The following is a 26,389-nucleotide window of genomic DNA, read 5'->3' on the forward strand; positions in this document are numbered from 1 at the left end:
ATGTGAGTCTGGCATTTATTTTAAAGGAACATTTAATTACGATTATGACACCCCCTTCCTATCAGCGCACGCGCCCCCCCCCACACACACACGAAAAAGAACGAGGGATGAAACCCAGAGACGTTTCTAGAAGGTCTTCCCTAGGTGCACACCCAACCAAACCAAGACCTCCTCGAACCTCCTGTCTTAAATGGTTAAGGCAGAAAGTAGGACCCCCGGCTTCGTTCTTCAAGTCAGTTGTGTATCAATGAGCCTGCACTGTAATCGGAGGAATATCGATCCATCTCTGATTCCTCAGAGGAGCCAATCTTGCTTTCGTAATTCCATTGTTGCCGCTGAAGCTGGAGGGGAAAAAATGGTCCGATTGTCAACACTTGCTTATCCGCAAAGGTCACAGTTCCCACAAAATTGGGAAATAAATTGCCTCTTTCAAACCAGACATCATACACGAGCACAGGCGGGCATCACTTCTGCATTTTCTAAAAAACAACAACAACAACAAAAACCCTTTCTGTTTGGCATAGTGTGCCTCAGACACAAAGGACAGATCAATAAACAAGAGTTTAGAAAGGTGAGAACTCTTAAGATCACTAAGGACCTGATTAGATCTGTCTCCCCACCCCACCCCACCCCACCTTTCCCCACTTCCTTTAGTCAGACAACCTTGGGTGTGAACTCTCTGCGTTTCAGTCTTACATAATAACTTCTTCAAGTCAAGTCCCAAGAATATGAATCATTCGAGGACGGTTACCAAAGGCACTAGCCATCAAGGAATGGTTAAAAGTGAGTGTTGGTGGCCTGGCAGCTGGGCTGGCACTTCTTCCCTCAAAACATCAGTACCTGTTGAAAACCATTTTATGGGTGCCAGAGGGATGGCTCAGTGGTTAAGAGCCTGACTGGTCTTCCAGAGGACCCTGGTTCTAGTCCCAGCACCCACCTGATGGCTCACATCCATCTGACCTGGAGATCTCTGAGGGCATCAGGTACACATAGTCCACACCAACCATTCACACACACAAAGAACATAATTAAAATTGAAATGTATTACTTTACTCATAAAAGTCATTTTATGAGTAGTCAGGATTCTAGAGTCAACATCTCTCAGATAAGTCCCCTGTATTTGATGCATGTGACAGGGAGAGAAAGAAAGAGGGAGGGATGGACAGAGACAGGGAGGGCCAGAGAGAGAGAGAGAGAGAGAGAGAGAGAGAGAGAGAGAGAGAGAGAGAGAGAATGCTTTTGGACTGTTAGTACATCACAAAAAACATATGAAGATGTATTTGGGGAGTGGCCAGGGAAATATCTGTCAGAGGAGAAGTGTCCTTCAGCACAGCTGGGACACTGACCGGCGCTGGAATTGCCTGGCCTCAGAGCAACTCTGTGCAGCAAGAGGGAATTATTTAATAGTAGTTAATCATCCCCTCAGACAGCTCCCAGGAGGAAGCTGAGAGTAATACGCTTTCAAGAAATCATCTTCCCTTCCTAGAAGTGAGCCCCAGTCGGCCAGAGAAGCAGACCCTTGACTGAATGCACAAGGAACTTTCAATGGACCTGGCAGTCCCACATATTTCCCTAACGGCGTTGCCTACCAGTGCTTACGCATTCCCTAGATCTCCAGCAAAAGCTTCATTCTTGAAGGCCACCAAGAGAACGGGCTTAGCTGTGGGACCCAAGGTGAGCTAAATTTGTCCTGTTAGCTAAATTTGCCAGCTTCCCTTGGTGCTCCAGACCAGCCTTCTCAAATTGACATGTGTGTATAATTGGTATTCTGGTACAACTTGAATAACATTTTAAACATTTTAGTGATCAAGTTATTCTTTCTCCCTAACACACATAGCTAGCATACCAAACTCATGACATCAGAAATATAACTACTTAGCATGAAGCTGAGTTGTTTAAATTCAACTTAAAGAAAGGTTACAATAAAAATTGTGGGATAGCTAATATTATTGTTTTCTTTTATAATAAATGAAGTTAGAGGGCACATAGAAAAAAAAAACTTTTTCTTTGCTTTTTAACCTATTCTTCAGGAATCCCTGCCAGAGAATTGTGTATATAAGTGTGAGCATGTGTGTGTGTTCATACATGTGTATGTCTGTGTTTGTGTGTGTCCATGTGTTTATGTGTGTATGTGCCTGTGTGTATGTGTGTATGTTTCTGTGTACGCATGCCTGTGTGTATGTGACATGTATGTTTCTGTGTGTGCATATGCATGTTTATATGTGTGTGTGTACATATGTATGTGGAATTTGCATGTATGTCTCTGTGTGTGCATGTTTGTGTGTATGTTATTTGTGTGTGTGTTTGTGTGCCTCTGTGTGTGTAATGTGTGTGAATATGCATGTGTGTGCTTGCAGACACCAGAAAACAACTTCAGTGCTTGATTCTCAGACGCCATCTACCTTGTTTCTTGAGTTAAGGTCTCTCATTGGGCTGCTGTTTGCCCAGTAGACTTGACTGGCTGGCCAATGAGCCTTGGGGCTCCATCCAACTGCCTCTGCTTCCTCAAGCCCACAGCACCACACCCAGCTTCGACGTGAGTTCTAGGGGTTAAACTAAGGTTGCTGTACTTCCAAGGCAAGCACTTAATAGCTAAGCTGTCGTCACCCCCACCAGCTTCTTTTGCCAGAATCCTAAGGCATAAAAGGACCTCATTTTAACATCTGGTTTCAGAGCACTGGGATTTGAGAAGGTCTGATCAGTCCAGTCAGAGTGCTGGTCAAGGGAGGCCACGTCAAGGAGAGCAAGGACAACAGACCCTGTGGCACAGGGCAGGCAGGTGAGAATGGCGAGACTGGGACCCTCAGCACCCACGGCGGGTCCCCGGCAAGGCAGATCCCCTGCAAACTCGATGCATCTGTCACAAGCGGCAGAGTCCTCCAGTTCTCAGAGCCTGCGATGGGAATTGCATCCCCAGATCCTCTCTGAAGCCTGTTTCCTGAACAAGCGACAGGTCTGTACAGGACACGTGTGGAGGCCTCTCGTGGAACAGCCCACCTTTCAGCGGAACATAAAGGAAGGCTGTTTTCTCACCAATGCTAAGCACGCCCACACCTTCATTCCGCACTCTGCAGACACACCCAGGGCCCAGGGCCCAGAACAGAATGACAAGGTACAATTCTTACTTGTTTCAGGAGGTTTTTCCCTCTAGTCCTGTAATTCATGAGGAGCTCAAAGCCTGGCTTTTGTGGCTTCATACCTAGAGTAAAGACACATACATTACCTAAGTGCTTTAGGTCGAGCAAAGTCTACTGGGAATAAGGAGGGAAGCTGACTGGCCTCTTGTTTCCCCTGCTGAGGGCTGAACACAGTCTTGCCCACACGAAGCAAATCACTGAGTTACTTAGCCGTCTTTCTGCTGCCTTCTTTCTAGTTTGGGCAGTGGCATTGTTTCTTTTATTCTTTTGAGGCAGGGTTTCATGTCGCCTTAGTTAGTCCTGTGCTCCTGTCTTCATCCTCCTGCCTCAGCCTCCTGAGTGCTAGGGTTATAGTCATTAGCCATTGTACTACGTCTCTTTTCCCCGCCCACCCCCCAGACAGGTTCTTACTGCTGTGACTGGCCTGGACCTCATTACACAGACCTGGCTAGCCTTGAGCTCACGGAGCGGGGCCTGCTTCTGCCTCCTGAGTGCTGAGGCTAAAGGTGAGCCCTCCACTCGGGCTCTCTATACTTTTCAGTTTGAGACACCATCTCACTAAGCTCCCCAGGAACTCCTCAAATTAACAATCCTCCCGCCTCAGCCTCCTGAAAAGCTAGGATTACATGCTATGTTCCAAGGCTCTGCTTGAGATTCGCTGACATTCTGAAGCACTTTCTAAATCAAAAGTCCCAGACCCTCACTCACACCTCCCCAGCCTCAGCAGCAGCTCCCCACAATGCTTGTTCTCAGAGCGGCTGAAAGTGAAGTGTCTGCTGGATGTGTCCCCTCCCCTGTCGTAGCTAATCCTACTTTCTTCGCTGCTAGGTCTCATAAAACGAAGTGGCCAGGTAGGTCAGTGGGGCGGAGGCAGAAGTGCAGAGAGCTTTATTAAACAGTCTCTGATCCTGGAAGTCGTGAAAACAACCAAGGTCACAGTCAAAACATAGACTACAGTGGATAGGAATGGTAGCTTACTGGGTACAGGGTGGGGCACGGGGGTTGGGGGAGGAACACTTACATAAAGTTTTGTAAACTGGGAGACTTACACAAGGAGCTTCAGAACCCCAAATCTGGTGTGCCTGGAGAACAGAGAGTTGGGAATTAATACCAACCAAGGCAGACATGGAGGTCCTGAGATCCCAACACTGGGAAGGCAGAGATTGATGCCAGCCTAGGCTACATGGTAAGACTATGTCTCCAAACCCCACACAACAAACAACAGAGCCCAGACTGGCTGAGAAGATGGTTCTGTGGGTGAAGAGCTCTGAGCTCAGCCCCACGACACCCACAGTAAAACTGTAAAAAGCAAAAACCAGAGAGGTTCTGGCTAACTATAGCATTGGCAGTGGGGCAGAGGGAGGGTTGGGAGGTGAGCAGACAGGCCACCATAGGGCACTAGCCAGCCAGTCTAGCCAATTAGTGAGCTCCAAGTTTGGTGAGTAATAATAAAGTGGTGAACAATAGAGAGAGATTCCCAATGTCAAAAATCCATTATAACCAGTAAGATGAAAAGACAAAACTGGATGAAGCACTTATAAGTGAGGCTGGGCAAAATTGTCCAGTCCTAACACGCAAACAGTTTATAAAAATCAATAAGAGAAAACCCAGCTATCTCAACAGAAGCATGGGCGAAGGGAATACGTACTTCAGTATTCATAAATTCCATGTTTGTGAATTCACCTATTTGCTAAAATCTATGTGTAATCCTGAGGTTAATGCGGCCCTTTTGGGGTCACTGAGAAGCATGCCCAGAGTGGGAAAGACTGGAATCCCGTCATATACGTCCGTGCCGAGGTCAAGCGCAGCCAGGCAGCCTTGGCTGCGTCCTACTAGGTAATTCAGTGTCCTCTCGCGGTCACTTTAGAACTCCGTTTCTGCTGTTCTGTGTTTCTCCGCTGGGGACTTTGCTGTTTAAAATGATCCCGACCATCACACTGAAGTGCGGGTGTGGGGTCCATGTGCAAAGAGGCTGCGGTGCGCCTGCCTCTCGGGGAAAGAACTTCTCTAAGAAAGCTTCACATTAGCACCATTGGCTCAAGTTCCATGCTAATACATTGGCATACATTGAAAAGTCTTTGAACAGAAAACATACATATAAAAGTTAGTGTGTTGAATTTTTTGTTTTCAAGGGTTTTATAATAAAGTTTATTTTTAAAAATACATTAAAACAGAGTTATGTCGATAAACTGGCATAAAGGTTGGCAGAAGCCAGACTTTCCATCTGCTGGGAGCAATGGTTCTGTCCTTAATGTAGTGTGCAGTTGAGCTTTAGAAGTAATGAGAACCAACTACTGTTAACAGAAACACTCATGAAATTAGGAAACACGAGGGAAGATACTTAATCTATCCCAGAAAGCTAAGCTGGGCAGTGGTGGCGCACGCCTTTAATCCCAGCACTCAGGAGGCAGAGGCAGGCGGATCTCTGAGTTCGAGACCAGCCTGGTCTACAAGAGCTAGTTCCAGGATAGGTTCCAAAGCTACAGAGAAACCCTGTCTCGAAAAAAACTAAAAAAAAAAAAAAAAAAAAAAAAAAAAAAGCTAAAGAAAATGCAACTATCGAATTGGGAAGCATTGGGTTATAATTATCTTCATCAGCCTTTTGAGGAATAAAAACCCCACTCTCACTGTGCAGCCCAGGTTGACCTTGAACTTGTGACCCTCCTGCCCCTGGCTCTCTCACCTGCTGGAATCACAGTCCCCTAGGCTCAGATTAAAGCGGGTGTGAGAATACAGGAAAGCACTGTGGCTAACACCGGGAGGCAACTTATCTATGAATAAAACAAGTTTACTTTCCAGCCCAAGAATTTCACTCCTGGGAAAGGACTAAGATGAATTTATCATTGCATTAATGTGTTTATGACAACTTTTCATTTTCCTGACACTGTTTATAATAATTATAACTACAATAACCCTAAATGTCTGGCAAATAGAAACAAGGAAAAAGGAAAAATAATGCTAAATGCTTGCAGACACGGGATATTTTTAAATTGTGATGTATCCTATCAGAGGGATGTATGAGTCCATTAACTATGATAGCAAATGGCTATGCTTATTAGCAAGGAAAGGTGTTCATAACAATATTGATATATAAAAGTAGATTACACAGGACAAGAACCAGTATGATTTGGTCAACTTACTAGACACTCGTGTACAAGCATATGATGTATATACACTCGTATTGATTTTTGTGAGAAGTGTAACTAAAATGTAAATTATTATTATCCCAGAGGAAGAGAAAGAACTTCTCGTGTTTTCATTCTTCTGAAATGCCATGACTTGAAGCCAGGGCCTCCTGGGGTGCCAAGGGATTGCTTTGCTACTGACCTGCACCCAAATCTTGTTTTTCACTGTTGTTTCTTTTTCTAGTCTCGTCGTTGTTTGAGAGTTTACAGTCAGAGACTTACAAGCTTATGTGTGGTTATTGCCACATGCAGAAAAGAGACAACGCAGGGAATGTGGTAACCCCCTCAGCCTGTCAGGTTGTTTACATTGGTAACCTTGGTTACGCATTTATCACCTAGTAGGAAGCTACAAAATAATATGTAGAAATAACTGTTTGATAAATGAATATTCATTTTTAAAACTCATCTCACTTGAGTTTGGTTTTTTTTTGAACATGCTTTGCTTTTGTTAACAATTTTCTACTACACATTTTTCTAACATATTACCATAAAAAATTCAAACACGTAGAACAGTTAAATGCTTGTATAATGAACACAAGACTCCCACCTAGACCCCACAATTAATGTTTTCCTCTTTTTACCTTATCACACATATATATTTGTTTAACTTTGCAAAACTGTGTTATTTTGACTGTTCAAAACACTTGATTTGGTCTAATAAAGAGCAGAACGGCCAATAGCAAGGCAGGAGAAAGGATAGACAGGGCTGGCAGGCAGAGAGAATAAATAGGAGGAGAAATCTTAGATTAAGTGCTTTGTACTTTCAATTCAAAGATGTGAGTTCTCCACTACTGGCTTCTGCCACCATGCCTGCCTCCTGCTGCCAAGCTTCACCACCATTACGGTCTCTGACCAATTGAGTTTGGTTTTTTTATGACTAATACGCAGGGTTCAATCCCTTACATGCACTATTAAGAGATCTTTAGGAAGAGTCACAACGTACCACTTTGTGCTTGACGTGGAGGGCGGTATTCTGAAAGGGTCTCGGTACACCAGGGAGTCCTCCTGTGTGCAGATGCAGAAGGAGTCAAGATGAAACTTCTTAGCCCTCAGGTTAGACAACTACTCCCACACTGCACAAGCTACCTTTGTTTCCTGTTAGCCCTCAACACACAGAGTAGTTACGAGGGAAACGGTGACTGGCAATTAAATTCGCAGTAAAACCTTCAGGAGCTTTGGGGAGGGACATGCCTGTTCATGTCTGGAATGCTGTGATCACTGTGCTCTTAGAATCCCAGGGAACTGTGGCTGCGGAGAAATCTCAAACTGCACTCTCCCTGACTTTCTGGAACGTTCCGGGGTATCTAACAGCTTCCACACTCTACTCTGGCCCACTTTTCCCAATACATCTGAGCGGATTTTAAGCGAATTTACTGAGTTTCACAACCATCGCCGTAATCCATGTCTTGTTTCCGCAGACGGTGGAGAACAGTGAGCGCTCATCTTTGGGAATATGCTAGCCAGTTTTCCTTGCACGTTCACACTTGACAAAATAGGGAAACTTGACCTCCACTTTTTAATTAAGGATGTTTACCATTACCCTAATTTATTATCCTCCGTCCACCTCCCTGCTTCCTAGATTAGAGCCACAACCAAATGGGAAGTTTTCGTTGATGAGACTATCTCAGGAAATGCCAACAAATTTTACCTTCAGAAACTGGCTATCACTAAACACCAAACACACTTAGTTTTAACAGTAGATTGTCGAGAAGGCGAGTGAAGGCTGGAAAGCGCCTGCTGTGGCTGTGTGGGAGACGCTCCAGTTTGGAAGGGGTCTTGGCGGCATCTATCCTAATCATCAAGCTCAGCAACGCAGGTGTCTGTCATGGCAGAACAGCCCGAGATGCTGGTGGTTCCGTTTTCACTCAGTAGGCTGGCATCCAGCTCTTACCTGTTTCAAGGAAACTTAAGGAACTTTTAAGTTCCTTCAAATGAAGGCTCAGGAGCACAAAGTGATGGTGGGAGATGGTGACAAAGCAGTGCCTGTCATCCTGGAGTTCTGTGCACCGTGTATGTGTGCACCCAGAGAAGGGGAGCATCAACAATGGACCAACACTTAACCTGAGGGCCACGAAAACCTCTAAGGATTTAAGATGGCTGCTATCAGGGCATTAAAGTCTGCCTGGAGATTTTTTTTCTGAAGACCAGGGCTTTCACGGGGTTTTTCAAAGTGTCTCAAAAGCACCAGGCTTCACTGTCTTAGACAGCTGTCAGCCATTGGGGCAGACGGCAGGTTTCTAAGAGTTGAGCATTCAGCAGTCTGTGTGTGAGATACACATTATCCTGTGCTTGGTGAAGTTTTGGGTATGATAACAGGATCATTAGACATGGAAGCATTCTGACCTCTGGAAGACTCATGCAAACATACATATAAAAATACTTTAATTTACCCCGAAGAGTCCAGCAAAGAGTCACATGCATGTATAAGCGAATAGCAGCCATTCAGCAGGAGGTGAGATGGTTCAATTGGCCACGGTGCTTTCTGATAAGCCTGAAGCAAGAGCTGGATTCCAAGACCCACAGAGCAGGAGAAAATGAACTCCTGCAAGTGTTCCTCTGACCACAACACTGCACCCTGGCAATGCTCCTCCCCATAAATAAAATGTTATGAAAAATAAATCAGAAATTCTGATAAAGCAAAATGTCCAAGAGCAAATTCTAGAATTGGTTATCATATTCTTTAACTTCTAAGTTGTGAGTAAAATATTCATTTATCTGCCTTAACAATTACAAGAGAGCTATTGCCATATTTTAAAGGTGGCTAACATCAGGAAAATTTAGGAAAGCCACGCATGAACATTCCCAAAATATGTTTGAGCTGTAATGAAAGACAGAACCAAGAACAATGCTTCATCGTTTCCTGTCTTCAGTCATGTAGCTCAGTCCTGTTGGGGGCAGACCCCTGGTCTACTCACATAGCCTACCCAAGTCACTGCTGTGCCCACAGGGGAGTGCCAACCTTACACTCATGGGCAAAAGGAACTGCAGCAACCCCAGCCTGTGTCATCCTCCAGCCGGGAGGTGCACACAGTCACAGATGGCATCTTGTGACCTTCCTAACAACAGGCTTGGCTGCCAAGGTTCCCTGTGTCCAGGCTCTGCGGGGAATTTGGAAACTGTAGCCCTTACACTTGAATATTTTCCGGCAAACACATTTAACTATTTATTCGTCAGTTTCCTAATTTAGACCAGGGAAACTGAAACAGCTAAACAGAATTCCCACCACCTGGAAGGGAGGCTGTTGTTTCTGAGTCAGGAGGGCCCATCCTGGGATTGCTTGGGCCCTGCTGGCATGAGTCTACCATGGCTGTCGTCATCAGCATGGTGGGATCTCAATTCCAGGCCAAGAGCATATCCCTGCCCAGATTTATTGGTGGCCAATATTATCGTTTTCCCCCCCTCTTTCTCTGTAGTTTAAAAGAAATATAGGCTTTTCTCACAACAAAATATACAAATTAGCCAGAAAAGTGACGAATTCCTAGTGTTAGACACACTCCTTCCTGATATGCCAGCTCCCACCAGCTCATACCCCTAGTCTACGTGGAAGCCCTGAGGTGAGTTCAAGCCACTCTGCTTTCTTTCCTGCACACTCTGGGGCAGTGGTGGCTGTCAAGGTCATGGTGCGATAGACCTCAGGGTGAGCACAGTGTTAAGGGAGGACCCTGCGTGCTCGCTGCCGGTTTCCAGATCTCATAGAACAGCTTGCTTGTTAGTGATGGCAGGTGAAGCAGGAGGGCCCCAGGAGAAGCCATGCAGGCTCCCCTGCCAGGCTTTGTGGGACCCCCTTCTCCCCTCCCAAGACTGCAAATGCCTCTATCAGAAGTGCGACGGTGAGCTCTGACCCCGCCCAACAACAGTGCAGGGGAGATGGTTGGAGGAGCAACAGGGCCCCCTCCAGGAGACATCCAATGAGCGACGTGTAACCGGTGGACAGAAACAGCACAGTGAAGGTTGACAGATGGGATAATCGTGAAGAAGAGGAGCTAGGTCTCATGTAGGATTGGTGGGCAGATTTCATCAGCTGTGTTCTCTCTTTAGAGCTGAGCGTTGTGAAACCTTCCTCTTGGCCCATGTCTAGATGTAAGAGCACAAGGGGCCCTTAGAGAGAGGCAAGGGGTATCTCTGTGTCACAGGGACTCTTGTGCCCAAAGCCCCTTTCTTCAGGGAAGCCCTAACTCATCTGCTACAATCTCAGGTTGGTGCCCCAACCTTAGGAGAGAGAGCTTTGAAGGTGGTCCAGTAACAGCCCATGGGAACAGATTCCCAAGGCTTAATACAAATAACAGTAACAGAGTTTGGAAGCCATAAGCCATCCACCTTAGTAAGAAATGAAAGAAAAGTCTTTCCTGCGCCCGGGGCCCCAGCTGCGCTCAGAGAATCAGCAATCTACCAACTCCGTCCCCCTCCCTCCATATCATACTGATCATCACTTATTCAAACTATATAAATACGATGCTTCATAGTCAGGGTTTGTCTGGTACATTAGTTACTTTTCTATTACTGTAATAAAAATACTACATCCAAAAGCAACTTAAGGAAGAAAGTTTATTTTGGCTTGGTTCCAGAGGGAGAGTCCTTACTGGCCAGGGAAGTATGGCATGTAGGCAGGAAATTGACTGGTCACGTTTTCCACGGATGCACAGGAAACAGTCAGCAAGTGGGAAGTGGGGAGTTTGTGAAGGCTCTGTTTTGTTTTGGTTTGGTTTGGTTTGGTGATACAAAGTTTCTCTGTGTAGCCCTGGCTGCCCTGAAACTCAATCTGTTGGCCAGGCTGGCCTTAAACTTTGAGATGTGTTGTGGAGTATTAATTTAACTGTGAAAAGATGTGTTACGTTTGTTTATGTTGTGGACTATTACTTTAACTATGTGAAAGTGTTTTATCTGTTTATGCTATATTTGTTTAATGATGTAAGGATGTGTTATCTTGCCTGCCTAAGGCACCTGTTGGCCTAATAAAAATCTAACGGGCCAATAGCTAGGCAGTAGGTGGGTAGGTGGGGCTGCTGAGCAGAGAGAGTAAGTAGGAGGAGAAATCTAGGCTTGCGGGGGGGGGGGGGGGGGGGGGGGGTGTAAGGGAAGAGAGAACAAGGTTGAAAGAGAGAGAAAGAGATGCCCTAGGCCAGACAGACAGACATGGAGTAGGACATACAGAATGAAAGAACAGTAAAAAGTCCCAAGACAAAACTTAGATGAAGAGAAACAGATGAAATTGAGGTACAAGAGCGTAAGATAAGGGCAAGTCTCTGCGTCATGATTTGGGGCTGGCAGTCCAGGACAGCCTGGTACAGAGACCTGCCTGCCTCTGCCTCCTGAGTGCCAGGATTAAAAGCATTCACTACTTTGTCCTAGGCCAACCCAGAAGAGTTCTTGTCTAATCCCCTAGGCACCTGTCAATCCAATTGAATCGACAATCAGGACCAACTATCACTCGGGATTATGTTCTGTGATAGCAACTGTCCCAAGGACATTTTATCTATAGCATAACATCCGGGTTTTGATGCGTTCATACATATAAGATCCTCCCTGTGCAAATTGTACCTCCTAAAACAACAAAAGAGGGAGAGACGAGTCCACTGTGGCTATATGTCCTGTCACAGAATTGTCTGGGGGCAGACAGAGAGCTGGGCAGAGCAGTCTGGAAAGACACAACACAGACAAGTCCATATAGCAAAGACTAAGCAGAAACGTTTGTTTGCTGGGTTTCAGGAAACTTGAGGGTTATTGGCTACTGCTGTTCATTGAATCTAGAAGCTGCTAAGCCTATGATGCCATATGCTCTGTCTCGGGACTCAAGTCCAAAAGCCACTACTGAATCTAACACTTGGGAAGAAAGTCAGTGTGAAAGAAGAGCCATGTCACTGTGGACAGACAAACAGGACTGAACCCTGACAGGATGTCATGAAGGAGCCTGGGGACCTTTGTCCTATGATGACCCTGAGTCACACTTCAGAGCAGTCCATCTTGGGGACTGGCGAGATGAATCAGCTGATGAGCCAGCAGTGCCTGCTGAGGAAGCACAAGGATAAAAATAAAAGTTTAGCTCCCCCAAATCCACACAAAAGTTGGGCACAGTGGGCTGGAGAGATGGCTCAGTGGCTAAAAGCACAGGCTGCTCTTGCAGAGGACTCTGGGTTCAATTCCCAGCACCCGTATGATAGCTCACAAGCATCAGTAACTCCAGTCCCAGGGGATCCAATGCCCCTTTATGGCCTCAGCAGGCACTGCATACACATGTTGCACAGATATACATACATGCAAAAATTCATATATGTGAAATAAACATGAGATCTAAAAAATAAGTTTGGCATAGTAGTGTATGCCTGTAATCCTGTCGCTGAGAAGGTGGAGATAGCGGGACTAGCCAATCAACCTTGCAGAATCGGTGAGATCTAGGTTCAGTGGGAGACCTTGTCCCAAAAGAGTAAGGTACAGAGTGACTGAGAAGGGTACGTGACATCAGCCTCTGGATTTCACATGTGTATGCACTCGTGTACATTCACCTGTATACATGTGCACACATACATGCTATCTAGATACACATGTGCACACCCCCACATACCCAAATACATACAAACACAGTTCATCTGGGCTGGCAATGTGGCTCATTTGGTAGAGGGCTTGCCTAGCATGGGCCCATTGGCATAACTGTGCATGCCTCAGGACTTGTGAGGTAGGAACAGGAGAATTTTAGTTACACAGTTTGAGGTCACCTTGGTCTACAGAAGGCCTTGAAAGAGAGATGGCGGAGATGAGACACAGCAGCTGCACATGGCTACTGGTCAATACCGCTGCTCACGGTATCTCCTCTAGGACCTGCACCCGCCCAGCTGTGGACCTGCAGCCTCCAGACCTCAGCTTACCATGTTCAGATGGCGTTCTAGAGGACGCAAGCAGCCATGTGAGTGGAAAGGTGTGGTGCTGCTCCCCTCAGGTGTGAGGTACTGCCGGCTTGTCTTCCCATACACCAGTAATTCTCCGCCCTCATAAAGCGTCATCCCTTGAGCCCAGTTCCTCATGTGGTGGCGACCCCCAGCCTCACAATCATTTTGGTTGCTACTTCATAACTGTAATTTTGCTACTGTTATGGATCATAATAAAAATATTTGATATGAGACCCCTGTGAAAGGACTGTTGAACCCCCGTCCCCTCAGGGGTCGTGACCCACATGTTGAGAACTGTAAACGTTGTGAGCCGATGTTTACCGTCACCTGTCTCTAAGCTGTGGGCTTCCACTGCCTTGCTCTCCTAAAGTAAAGGGGACAAAGTCTTGCCTGACTAACCCCCAGGTGAATGGCTACATTTTCTGTCATCACCATCCGCGAGCCATGAAGGAATACTGAAACTCCATCTCAGTCTCTTCTCCGAACAGCAGAAGAGCGGAACTACCCAACGGCGACACTGGAAACCTTTGTACCCACCCACCAGGCTGCCGAGTAACTCCCTCCACCACCCAGCTTGCCCCATTAATGCATTGCAACTTTCAACTGTTCCCCAAATGGGCAGAGTACCAGAATATGTTATCAACTATCACTTGTGATTATCCTAATCAGTCATATTAATGCTGCAAGACTTGACTCTGAGAGACGGCCGTGATGCTGGACCCTCTCACTGTTTGCTTCTCAAAGTCAGACTTGGTGACAAGCTGGGCAGTTGTCCCCTTCTCCAGGGTGCAGCTGTTGGTAGCATGGAGCTGACCCTTCAAGCTGTCTGAGCTCGCTGACCTCACATTGTACACGAGGAAGGAAAACCATTCTCAGGCTGCAGGGAAAGGATTGGTGTGCCTTCCTGGTGTTAACTTCAGATGGCTGAAGCAGTGGGGAGACTAGCAAACAGTGCTGAGCAGCAAGTACCCCAGCCTTGGTGTCACATCTGAGGCCGGCATGCCTAGCATAGCTCAGAGTATTAGCACTTTGTCAATGAGGCCAGGCTCTGCCGGAGGGATGGAGGGGGAGATACCCCAGAGTAACTGTCCCTTTTACTTCCTTGTGAGAGGGATCTGACCTTCTTGAGCAAGTGGAAGCCATATGGGCCACAATCAAGAACCCAAGAGTAAAAAAGAAAAATGCAAGAAGATGGTGGAAGGGGGGGTGAGGGTTCTGCCATCACGCTCTACAAAAGCGTGACGTGAAAGCATGGATTCCAACCACAGATGTGAAGACCTTTGAGGGATCCACCACAACACTGAAGGGAAAGACTCCGCAGCAGATGCCCTGGAAGGCTGGAAAGCTCTGTTTCACTTGCCCTGTGTCGCAGTCAAGGCAGTTGAGCTCCGAGTCAAGAGAGATCTCAGCCTGGTACTTCCTCATGGGGAAGGAAAGGCAGTGAGTGAGCCTCCAGTTCCTCCCACCATGCCAGACACCACCAAGAGTCTTACTTCTTCCTGACTCCACTAGAATCCTAGGGTGGTCAAAGTGCTGGGTGCTGAGGGAGGTCAGAGCCAAGAAGCAGAGGAAAGAACCCAAACCAGCCAAGAATCCTGGATCCTGCCTCCTACTTCAGGAGTAGGCCCGCTCGGTGAGTCATCTGTGAGTCATCTCAACTGACTCGCATGTACTTCAGGATTCCTCATGCTCACAATCCTCAGAGCCTGCATCTGTCTGCCCCACAGATGCAAAGTGCAACATGCGCACACCAAAACATGCATACACATATGCACTCACGTACCTCACATAAGGGTACACCATACACAAATTCACAGATACACACAAACACATGCACACATACCCAGCACATACACACACTGCCTCTGTCTCTCTATCTCTGTGTCTCTGTCTGTCTATCTCACACACATACAGCTACGAGAAATGGTTGATTGGGCTTGTCCCAGCAATCATATCACAATATGAGCACTTATCAAAGGATCCTGGTGTTCACACAGCTTGCATTCACCAGTCTACTTCAGCTAAGCAGGGAGAAAGGCCTGGAAGGGCTGTGCTTCGGAGAACCGATCATGAACTAACCTTTGCAGTCTGCAGGCTCTTGGGAACCAGCCTGGCCAGGTAGAGCGCCGTAGGCAGAGCAGCTAGGCAATGGTGTCCTAAAGAAAGCCCAGGAGAGAAACAAGTTACACACGTGTAGGCTCAGCAATCATGCAGAGCCTACAGATTTAATTTTCATTTGGTTTCTTAAGGTTCTGTTCCTTTTTATCTCTTCTCATACCCCACCCTCACCCCATATTCCCATTAAATCAACCCGAGCTGAAATCTTGCACAGTCTTTAGGGATTTGTTTGTGCTCTGATTTGTCATAAAAGGGTAACATTTTCATCTCTGCATGCAAAGCTCAAACATTAAGTTCATAATTACTTCAGCAGGATTTATGAGTGTTTCTCCAGGGAGTTGCTTTCAAAATAAGATAAGTGCTATGCATGGAATAAGAAAGATTACAGTAATTACATTGGTTTCCAAATAAAATTTAATGGCAGTGGGGTGATGTGGGGACTCACAGATGTTGTGTATCCTTTGAAACACATCTGTATCTCAGTTTCCCTGAACTCAGATATGACAATCCCTACCAGCAAGCCATGGCTTATTGGAAGAGTCGAGGCATTCTGCCAGGAATGGGTGAATTGATTGCCAACCTGCCCAATTTCATGGTAACTAACTGTAGGTCATTTGATTAAGGAAAGAGGGTCTCTAAATCCTAGGCACCTGGAACTGTGAGGCGAGGAAGGGGTGGAGTAGAGCTGAAGTCAACCTCGAGAAGTCCTGAAATGCTCCCCTGTCCGTGTATTCAGACCACAGATGAGCCCCACTGGTCCCGCAGACAGGGGTTGAAAATCTACCCCATGAGAGCAACAGAATCATCACAAGCTATTAAATCTTCAAGGGCAGATTATGGGTACAGCACCCACTGATTAACTCTCAGTAGATTTGGGGTAGACAGTTCTGACAAAGACAGACAGGGAACCAGCGTCCTGACCTCTGTGTGTGTGTTATATATTTGTGGTTCTGGTTAGTTTTAGTTTTTAAAAGGTTATATGGGGGAGGGGAGGTTGAAGATGACTTAGCAGTTGAGAGCATTAACCATTCTTCCAGGGAACTCAGGTTTGATTCCTAGTACCCACATGGTAGCTCAAAACCATCCATAAATCCTGTCCCAGGTGATTCCGTACCCTCTTCTGGACTCTGTATCCACTAGACCCACAGGTAACACACAGTTATATGCACCAACAAACATCCATACACATACATGCCTTAAATTCTGTCATTGGAATTATATGATGTAGTTTTTATTCTGCAGATCTATAATGGCAAGGACCAAACTGAGCCAGGAAAGACACTAGATAGGTCCAGCTTGAGGAGAAGAAAGAGGTGCGTGCTGTGCCTGTTTAATTTTAAAGTGTGCCATCTATGTAACTTTTCCCTTGGAGTCAGTGCTCTTCGTGACTGTTTAAGAATTTTTTCTGGGGCTAGTGGCTCAGTAAATGTGGTTGCTGGTAAGTCTAACAACCTGAGTTAGGTTTTTGGAATCCATATAAACACAGACAGAATATGTCTTTTTCAAGTATTTTCTCCCTGTTTGTGACTTGTTTTCTCATTTTCTTGGCATTGTGTTTTTCAGAGAATTTTAATTTTTTAATGAACAAGAACTAGCATGGTCTAGCGTGGTACCTTACGAGTGCAGTAGTGGCATGCATACTGAGGTAGTAACCAACAGCTCTCTACTAGCACTTAAAACACACTGAACAAGAGGGAACCCACGCCTGGTACTGGAAACCCTGACAACTACTCGGGGCTAGCCAAGTCGTGGATCTTGGAGGAGAACCTACAGACACTGATTTATAACCAGCACAGTCCCCAACAACAGTCTAAGTATTTGTCCTTACACCCACAGGTAAGTGTAGTCTTCACCCCACAACAAGGAAATTTCTCTTTGCAAAAGACAGAGAGTGTTACAGAAAACTACAACCAGTCAAAATGTAGCGTTGTGGAGTCCAGTCTCACTGGATGCATCTACAACACACCTCCTATGCCTAAGGCTCAAGAAGAGGGGTCAGAAAGATCGTTAAGAGCCAGAGAAACAGGGAGTTTGCTGTGAGATTGTGTCTCTTAGCAATGTCAGAGGTCACACCCATAACGTCTCCCCAGCACGATGCCTGAACAGGAGCTGAACAAAGACAATATACATGTTAGTCTGACCGGTGGATAGAGGTCACTGCATGGGAAGAAGCCAGGCTATCTCAACCCACGTAAAGAACTACAGGCCAACAAGGAATGCTGAGAGTGGGAGAAATTGTCTTCCCCAAGAAAGAGCCCATGAGTTTGCTTCCAACACCCAACAGTCATCCCTGAAAGCATCTATATGTACACACACACATGTACCAACTGAGCAGGTTGTATGTCGGTATTGAGAGAGAGTGAGAGAGAAACAACTAATGAAGAAAGAGATCAAGGAAGGTATACAAGGGTTCAGAGGGCAGAAAGGGAAGAAGGAAATGATGTAATTATAATCTAAAAAATTAAAAATAAAAGGAATAATTTAAAATTTTTAATGAAGTCCAATTTTACGAACTATTTGATTTTGTGCCCTCTAAATCACAAGGCCATCTAGGCTTTAATCTCCTGGAACTTTCATAGTTTGGCATTTTACACTTGGAACATTATCCATTTTGAGTTCATTTTTGTCTGCGTCTAGATTCCCCTGCCTGGCACATAAATGTCCATTTGTTCTAACTTGCTTTGAAATCATATTTTTGCTTCTTTGCCAAATATTAACAAACGATACTTTATGTACACCTTTTCTGGACTCTGTTCTGTCCCAAGCACCTGTCTGTCTGTCTGTCTGTCTGTCTGTCTGTTCTTTCACCAGCACCATGCACTGTGCTCACAGACAAGTATTGTTAGTCCTCCAATCTACTCCTCTACAGTCTGTGTTGGTCGATCTTCCTGTTTTAGCTCTCCATTTATACACTGGGCCCAGGTTTTTGGTGCTTACGAAATTGCTTGCTGGGACTTCAGTTGGGGTTGCATTGAACTCACACATCGTGATGGTTGGTTTTGTCCATGTGGTATAATCTAGAACCATCTGGAATGGAGTTTTAATGAGGCGCTGTCTACATCAGCTTGGCCCATGGGCATGGCTTGGGGAACTGTCTTTATTAAACTGGCTGTGCCCGCTGTAGGCATCGCCACTCCCCAAGCGTGGGGATCCTGTAACTGAGCACTAGAAGGCAAGCATGCCTTTATTTTCTCTCTGCTCTCAACTATGGATGTGACTAACTGCTTCAACTCCCTGCTGCCTTGACTTCCCCTAGTGATAAACTGTACCATGGACTTGTGAGCCAAGGAAACCTTATCTCTTCCATGTCGCTTTTGTCAGAGTGTTTTATCAGAGGACGAGGAAACAAGCCACGACACACACTGAGATGGGAAGACATTTTGATGCTATTTAGTCCTCTTAACCATGAATAGGGACTATCTGTATTTATTTAGGTATACTATGGTTCCCTTAGGTGGGTCTTGTACATATTGTGATTTTTTTACTCACAACTCTCCTTTTTAGGAACTGTTAACATAAGTGGCGTTAAGCTTTAAATTCAAATATCAGCTTCTGTTCAGGTGCAGAAAAGTGATGATAGCAGCAACTGCTGCATAAGGGCTATCTGTAGTAGCCTAGAACTGCATAAGAGCTATCTGTAGTAGCCTAGAACTGCATAAGGGCTATCTGTAGTAGCCTAGAACTGCATAAGGGCTATCTGTAGTAGCCTAGAACTGCATAAGGGCTATCTATCTGTAGTAGCCTAGAACTGCATAAGGGCTATCTATCTGTAGTAGCCTAGAACTGCATAAGGGCTATCTATCTGTAGTAGCCTAGAACTGTATAAGGGCTATCTGTAGTAGCCTAGAACTGTAAAAGGGCTATCTGTAGTAGCCTAGAACTGTATAAGGGCTATCTGTAGTAGCCTAGAACTGCATAAGGGCTATCTGTAGTAGCCTAGAACTGCTATTCTTCTTCATGGGAAATTGGTGCTCTCACTATGATTCAACCATTGGTTTATTCCAGTATGGACTCATGGATGTTTGCGTGGTGCTTTGGATATAATGCACTAACATCTGTTTATTTGTCCCCAATATCTTTCAGCTTTAGCCATCTTCAAGATTCATTTGTCTCCACCACTGCTGCTTCCTGGCATTTTAACATTTTCTGGTACCACGTGATCCATCCTCATTGTGTCTGCCACCTGGCTGAGTCTGAAAATCAGTATTTCTCTAAGTAAGTCCGATTCCTTTGTTCTGGAGAAAACTTAACAGAAACCCAAATCAGGGCACTTGATATTCCTGCTCTTTCAAAACATTGCTGCAAGGCTGATTTGCGTAGGTCTACGCTGACATGGGCCATGCAGAGAACGAGGAAATAGACAACAACCTGTTTATAGACCCTATAAAAAAACATACATGTAACTATTTCTACATATCATTATCTCTAAGTATACTACACTAAGCAAAAATTTGATCATTATGGCAGGGGTGATTTCTAGACACTACTCCTTATCATTTACTTTCTGTTCCAATAAAAACTTGGCTTCCACAACCTCTCGCCCACTTACTGAAGTGTTCAGTTCTAGTTATACATATAATAATTTCAGAATTATTCCTCAAACCCAGTGGGAAACAACTTCGCAGTCATAAAGCCATGCTTATACAGCTCCTTAATCTTTACAATCCCACCAGCTTCCAAAGTTACTGACGTCAGCCTTAATCACATGCCCAGTGAGCTCATCTCTCATATCCATAATACATTCAGGCTTTTTAATTTCTTTATTCTGTTTTCAGCCTTCTCAGACTCCTAAATGTTTTCTTAATTTGCATAAAGTTTACTCTTTATGCTTTGAGGTGCTATCCATTTTGACAAACATTTACTGTCTTTCGTTCATCAGTGTGGCAGCACACTTGACAGGTTCACAGCCCTAAGACAGAAGTGTGCTTCATCTGAACTCTTGCCCATCCTCTGGAAACAGTGATCTGTGACTGTAGACATTTGCTTTTGGGAGTTGCATGTTCGCAATATACAATATGTAACTTCATACATCTTTACTTAGAAATATGGATCTAAGACTCATCCATAGCTTTCCACAGCCTGATACCACATAGCTTTTTTTTAAACCATTGGATAATATTCCATTGTATTGTTGTAGCATAGCTTGTCTGTTTACCTATTGATTCCTTCCTGTCTATGTCCATCATAAAGAAAAGTATCATAAAGTATCATAAAGATTCTGTGTTGGATTTGTGTGTGCGTATACACGTAAGCTTTCATGCTCCTAAGCAAATACCTAAGAATGTGGTTCAGAGGTGATATAATAAGACTGTGTTCCATCTTGTAAGACACTGCCACCCACTTTGCTTAAACAAGTCCTTCTGCACCCTGATGGCTCAGATTTCCTTGGTGGCTTTTCCCTCACCTGGTGATAAGCTCTTTGAGGAGTCATGAGAACCAATGTATCTAATTTAAGACCTCAAACATAGTAGGACCTAAATAAATATTTGGTAAATGAATGAGTACAATTTCAATGCTTTAAGTATACACTCGAGGGGCTGGGGATGTCGCTCAGCAATGGGGCACCTGTCAAGTGGGGGCAAGGCCCGGCCTTAGCCCCACAGCTGAAAACAACAGCGAATCACAGTGCGCTCTATGCCTGTCTTAGCGGCTCCAAAATGCTAGGTTTCCCTCATTTTAATCTTGGCGGACAACGAGGATTGACCCTCGCCTTCATATTAGTGTAAGTTCCTTACCGTGCATCCCCGACCCACCTAGCACATGTGGAGTTTTGGAGTACACTATGCGTTTTATGAATTAAAGCCACTTTAGAATCAAATGATTGAGTCCCACCCCAGTTTCTCCTTCTCGTGCGGTATTCGTGCGGTATTCTAATGGCATCCTGTTATGACAAGACATTCTGACCGAAACCAGCTTCCAGGGGAAGGGGCTTTTCCCTTTTACACTTCCTTCCATGTCATCTGTGACATTCAGGGAAATTGGGCCAGAACTCGAAACAGGGTAACCTTGGAGGAGTGTCACCTGCTGGCTCACGGTGTGACTCACCCACAGACTCATGCTTTCCTGTGCAGCCCAGGACCACCTGCCCAGCAATGGTAATGTTCACAGTGGGCTGAGCCTTCCCACATCAATTAATAATCAAGACAGTTCCTCAGACAATCCGACCTAGGTATTTCTTCAATACCCAGGTATTGACTTTCCCGCCAGATGACAGTAAACTCTGGTAAGTTGACAACTAAGGCTAAGAACAAATGGAATGGTTCAGGATGCCACGGCAAACACAGGATAAATAATAGGAACAAAAAGTACTGTGCTCCGTGTGTGTAAGATTTTCCTGGCTTAATGCATTTTAAATGGACATTCCTATTTTCAAATCCCAATACCCTTGCTGCACCATTGCCCAGTCCTGTGGCCACGCTGGGCATCCACTGATAAGGAATAGTTTTTCTATAAAGGTGTGATGTTCTCATTGTTAATAAAAAGCTAATTGGCCAGTGGCTAGGTAGGAGTTTTGGGGCAGAGAGAATGCAGGGAAAAGGAGGAGTCTGGGGAGTCGTGAGAGATGCAGAGAGAAGCAAGATGAATGTGCCGTGTTGGAAGAAGGTACCACACTGGCTGAGGGTAGATAAGAAATATGGGCTTATTTAAAACACAACAGTTAGCTAGTAACAAGCCCGAGTTATTGGCCGAGTATTTATATTTAATAAGTAGTCTCCGAGTGGTTATTTGGGAGCAGCTGCCGAGACACAGAGAAACTCCGCCTACAATCCACACCTGTAGAACTGTTACACAGACGACCTTACAGAGCCATAAGCAGTGTTCCCTACAGCTTCATAATATTTGTCATCAAACAGCTTTTGCTGGGAACTTTAGAAGATATTTCTCTTCTGCACTAAATTAGTCAAGAAAAAGATTAAACAAAAAACAATATAGCGTATAATCAGTACTGTGCAATCAAGCTCAGTCTACCCCTCACTTTTGCTGCTGCTTCTTAGCCTCTGAGAGGACAGCAGTTGTGCAATGGCTATATTAAAGTATCTGAGATTTCCCAAGCACCCAGACAAACATCACAAGCACGTGCCCTTTTGTGGTTTCCAATGTCCTGGGCTCCCTGGCTGGGATGAATCACACGATGAGAAAATAATTCAAAGTTCTGTGCATTTCAACGTATCACATGTCTGCATTAAATACGTTAAACAGCAAGTTTGCTGGATGGGTCTGTGTGGATCCGTGTTTTCGGAACAAACCTCAGTAACCTACCAAGAGACTCCACAACAGCATCAGACTTAGCAAAGGAACCTCCAAAGCTGACTGGAAGGGAGAAAGCTTGAGAGCTATTACAAAGAGTGTTGGGGAAAATGAGATGATTCACTTGATTTTCATGATTCGGAAAGATCTGGAAGGCAAGGTAACTAGTACATTCGTTTAAGATTTTATTTTGACCACAAGGACATGTGCTCAGCTATGTTTATAGCAGCATTGTTTGTCATAGCCAAAACCTGGAAACAACCTAAATGCTCCTCTACCAAAAAATGGATAAGGGAAATGTGGTACATTTACACAATGGAGTACTACACAGCAGGGAAGACAATGGCATCTTGAAATTTGCGGGCAAATGGATGGAGCTAGAAAACATCATATTGAGTGAGGTAACCCAGACCCAGAAAGACAATTATCATATTACTACGCACTCATAAGTGGTTTTTCAACATAAAGCAAAGAAAACCAGCCTACAAACCACAATATCAGAGAACCTAGACAACAATGAGGACCCTAAGAGAGACATACATGGATCTAATCTACATGGGAAGTAGAAAAAGACAAGATCTCCTGAGTAAATTGTGAGCATGGGGACCATGGGAGAGGGTTGAAGGGGAGGGGAGAGACCGGGAGGGGAGCAGAGAAAAAATGTAGAGCTCAATGAAATCAATAAAAAATTATTTTCACACACAGAGACAGAGATGGCCACATGCCAGTGGGTGGCTTCAAAGGTCATATCTTCTAAAGCTGGATGCTTCAGAGCTACCCAGCATGCACTCTGAGAACGGAACTCTGGTTCTCTGCAGGAGCAAGCCAGGGCCTCTAACAGCTGACCCATCTCTTCAGTCCCATAACTACTGTATTAGAGCCATACATGGGTTATTCCTCCATCAGAAATTGGAGCCAAATAATCCAATGCATTTTCATAGAGTTTACAGAATTTGAATATTTACTAAATAACACCCAAAGAGACAGATTTCATAATTAGCCCTGGAGCTTCCTTCCCAGAGTCCTGGTTTACACTTTCCGCTCTTGCATACTGGTAGCCTTCTGGCATGTGGGCGGTTCCAGACGGCTTTGCCCAAGTGCACACCCTTTACCTGGAATGGTGGTGTGTTTTTCAATTCCCCGCTCTGGGGACACTTGTTCTCTCCCAATACCAAGCCCTCTTCTTCAGGACCTGCTGATGAAGCCTCCTTCTCCTGAGCTGAGTGTTTATAGCTGAAGTTGTGGAATTGAACTGGTGTTCATTTTTTAGTATGGGTCTACCACAGAGCCTGGCGTCCCAATAAACCCTCAGCTCTTGCAGGCAACCCTAAGCCCTGGTGTGCAGTGTTGGTGGGTTTGCTCTCTTTCCACAAAGGGAACAACTACAAGAAACTAAAGACATTCTTAGAAGCTATGTTTTGGGCCCAAGGATGTGGCTTGGTTGGTAGGTGCTTGCTTAACACCAAGGAAACCCTGGGTTTGATGCCCAGTACCACAGGCATAAGCTGGGTGTGGTGTTCATGCCTGTGTTTCCTGTTCTAAAGAAGTGGGGGGGGGTCCTGTTTACAGTTGCCCTGTGCTACAGAGTAAGTTTGAGACCAGTCTGGGACACAGGAGACCCTGTCTAAAAGTGGGGCGTGGGGGAGCAAGAAGATTCCGAGGATAACAAGTCCAAAGACCAGAGTTTGATTCCAGGAGCTCACCAGATAGAAGGAGAGAACTGATCCTGTTGGCTGTCCCCAGACCTTCCCATGGGACCACACACATAAGCAGACAATAAATAAATGTAATATTGGACAAGTCCATAAAATAAAAATACCTGCTTAGTCAAACCATCCTATTCATATCTCCAGTAATAAGGTGTTATATACCATTTTGGGTTGAAGCCATACTGGTAAGTGACATGTATTCGGGAAGCTGGCTGGTTAGCGTCTTTGAAGTCTCCCCAGCTCTCCGATACCCCTTTCTAATGGCACCTGCCTCTTGGTAGTGATATATCCTGGCACACATTACAAAGGAATCTTACGGTTTGTATTCAAACTGCTGCTGGCCTGCTCTTTGGGCCAGTCGGTGGCAAGCGGCTTCATCCGGTTGCTTTCCGCGATAGCTGCCAGCGTAGGTTGTCACGGAAGAAGCGGACCACCGCGTCTCATCCTGCCACAGTTCCCGGGCCTTGCGTCTGATCAGCTCGAACTCCTTAGAAGTGAGAGGGCTAAAGGGAACCAGAACTTCTGGAGCCAAGTAGAAGTAGTGGGACATGGTTGTGGGTGGGTTGCTGTGGTTTTCAGCTTTTCAAGCCCTGAGCATAGTGGAGCACCAGTTCCTTCCGGCAGCTGGTCACTATTGATCTGGCTGACCCAGCTTCAGGAACCTGACAGCTCACAGACAGAATCTTAGAGGTCTTAGGTTACCCGGCAACAGGTCACAAGATTCCACAAATACTACCTCCATTCCAAACACACGGATTTTCACTAATTTGTAAATTATAAAACTTCTAGCCATTAATCTAAGAAAAGTACCGCTTCATAATTTTGGCAAGAGAGCAGTAGGCAACATTATTTGCCTATTGATACTGTCATAAATAATGTGGTAAACCTTCAGGATGGTGGTTTAGGAGATGGGCGCGGGAGCTGAGAGAATGGTCCCCCGAGGATCTAGCCTCACAGAGTACAGACAACAACATAGCTGTTTCTGATGTCAACAACAACAGGTTCTCAGTGGGTCTGATGTGTCACAGAGAAGGGGACATCATTCCAGGCTGTTAAGATGACAAGGAACCCCAGATACAACCTCAGGCTCTGATAGAGTCAGCCCAGAGGGTCACTGTTAAAAACCAAGTTCTGAGTATTGTAAAGAATCGCCAGGGCTAAGAATCAAGGAAATGGCTATGTGATGGTGGACCTCTGCGGCTCATTGACTCGGCGTTCCATCCTGAATAACTGTTCTCTACTTGGCTAATATTTGCCTTGCCACGCTTCTCCAAATCCACCAACTCTTTGGCAAATCAAAATGAAACGGAAGTTTTGTTTGTCCCTTGTTTTATCCACTCCCAGAGCAGCCCTGTTCCTCTCTTAGCATTTGGCCAAGTCACCCGTGCAGGTCTCCATAATCCTGATGCTGCCTCGGGTGACTGCATTGCTGCTGAGAAGTGCATTCCAGAAGAAAAGCCGAGTCCCAGGCAAACCCGGAAATCTGCATTAAAAATACAGATTTTGTATTTTTACAAATTGAGTGTACGCACACTTATGTAAGCCACATCTATGCAGTTGCCTGTGGAGGCCAGGAGAGGGCGTTGGAAGCCCTGGAGCTGAGGCATAAGCAATTGGGAGCCACCTGACAAGGGTGCTGGCCTGGAACTCAGGTCCTCTCCAAGAGCAGTTTGCACTCAAGCAATAGCCATCTCTAGTGCCTGTGTGTTCTAGCGCTGTTGCTGATCGGGATGCAATCCATCTTTGCCTACTGGAATGGCATTCAGGGCATAGGACTTTAGAACTTTCGAACCGAGGCTACCACCCTGCCTGTGTGTGTCTCGGAAAGTACTGGCAAATACTACATAAATGTGACTTGAAGGGTGTTCTTAAAATGTTGAAGTCTGAAACATCAGAACCTTTGTTTCAGGAAGGTCGGTAGGCTGCAGGCCCGCCTCTGTTTCTCAGGGAGAAATCCAGATGAGACAGTAAGATGGAAGAAAGGACTGGGAGACAAGGAAGAGAGATGGTGTCCCAGCTCTTGTCAACCCGTGTGAGGTCAGGAGCAGCTGTGTGTGCCCTTGAGCCTTGGATTATTGAAACAAAATGGTGGTTTTGTCGGAAAATTCTGC

General features: G+C 45.4%; 1 protein-coding gene across 1 annotated transcript; it reads right to left on the reverse strand.

Annotated features, from left to right (window-relative positions):
* Positions 1-85: 85 nt before the first annotated feature.
* C6H4orf51 (chromosome 6 C4orf51 homolog) lies at positions 86-24,828 on the reverse strand. Its single transcript, XM_075977884.1, has 6 exons — positions 24,596-24,828; positions 15,283-15,359; positions 7,266-7,327; positions 4,159-4,219; positions 3,126-3,199; positions 86-341 (listed from the first exon to the last, which is right to left on the reverse strand). Exons 1-6 carry the CDS (start codon positions 24,826-24,828, stop codon positions 234-236), a joined length of 615 nt encoding a protein of 204 aa, XP_075833999.1. The 3' UTR covers positions 86-233.
* Between the last annotated feature and the right edge of the window lie 1,561 nt (positions 24,829-26,389).

This window comes from Microtus pennsylvanicus, chromosome 6 (genome assembly GCF_037038515.1).
Source record: "Microtus pennsylvanicus isolate mMicPen1 chromosome 6, mMicPen1.hap1, whole genome shotgun sequence".
Taxonomy (NCBI): Eukaryota; Metazoa; Chordata; class Mammalia; order Rodentia; family Cricetidae; genus Microtus; species Microtus pennsylvanicus.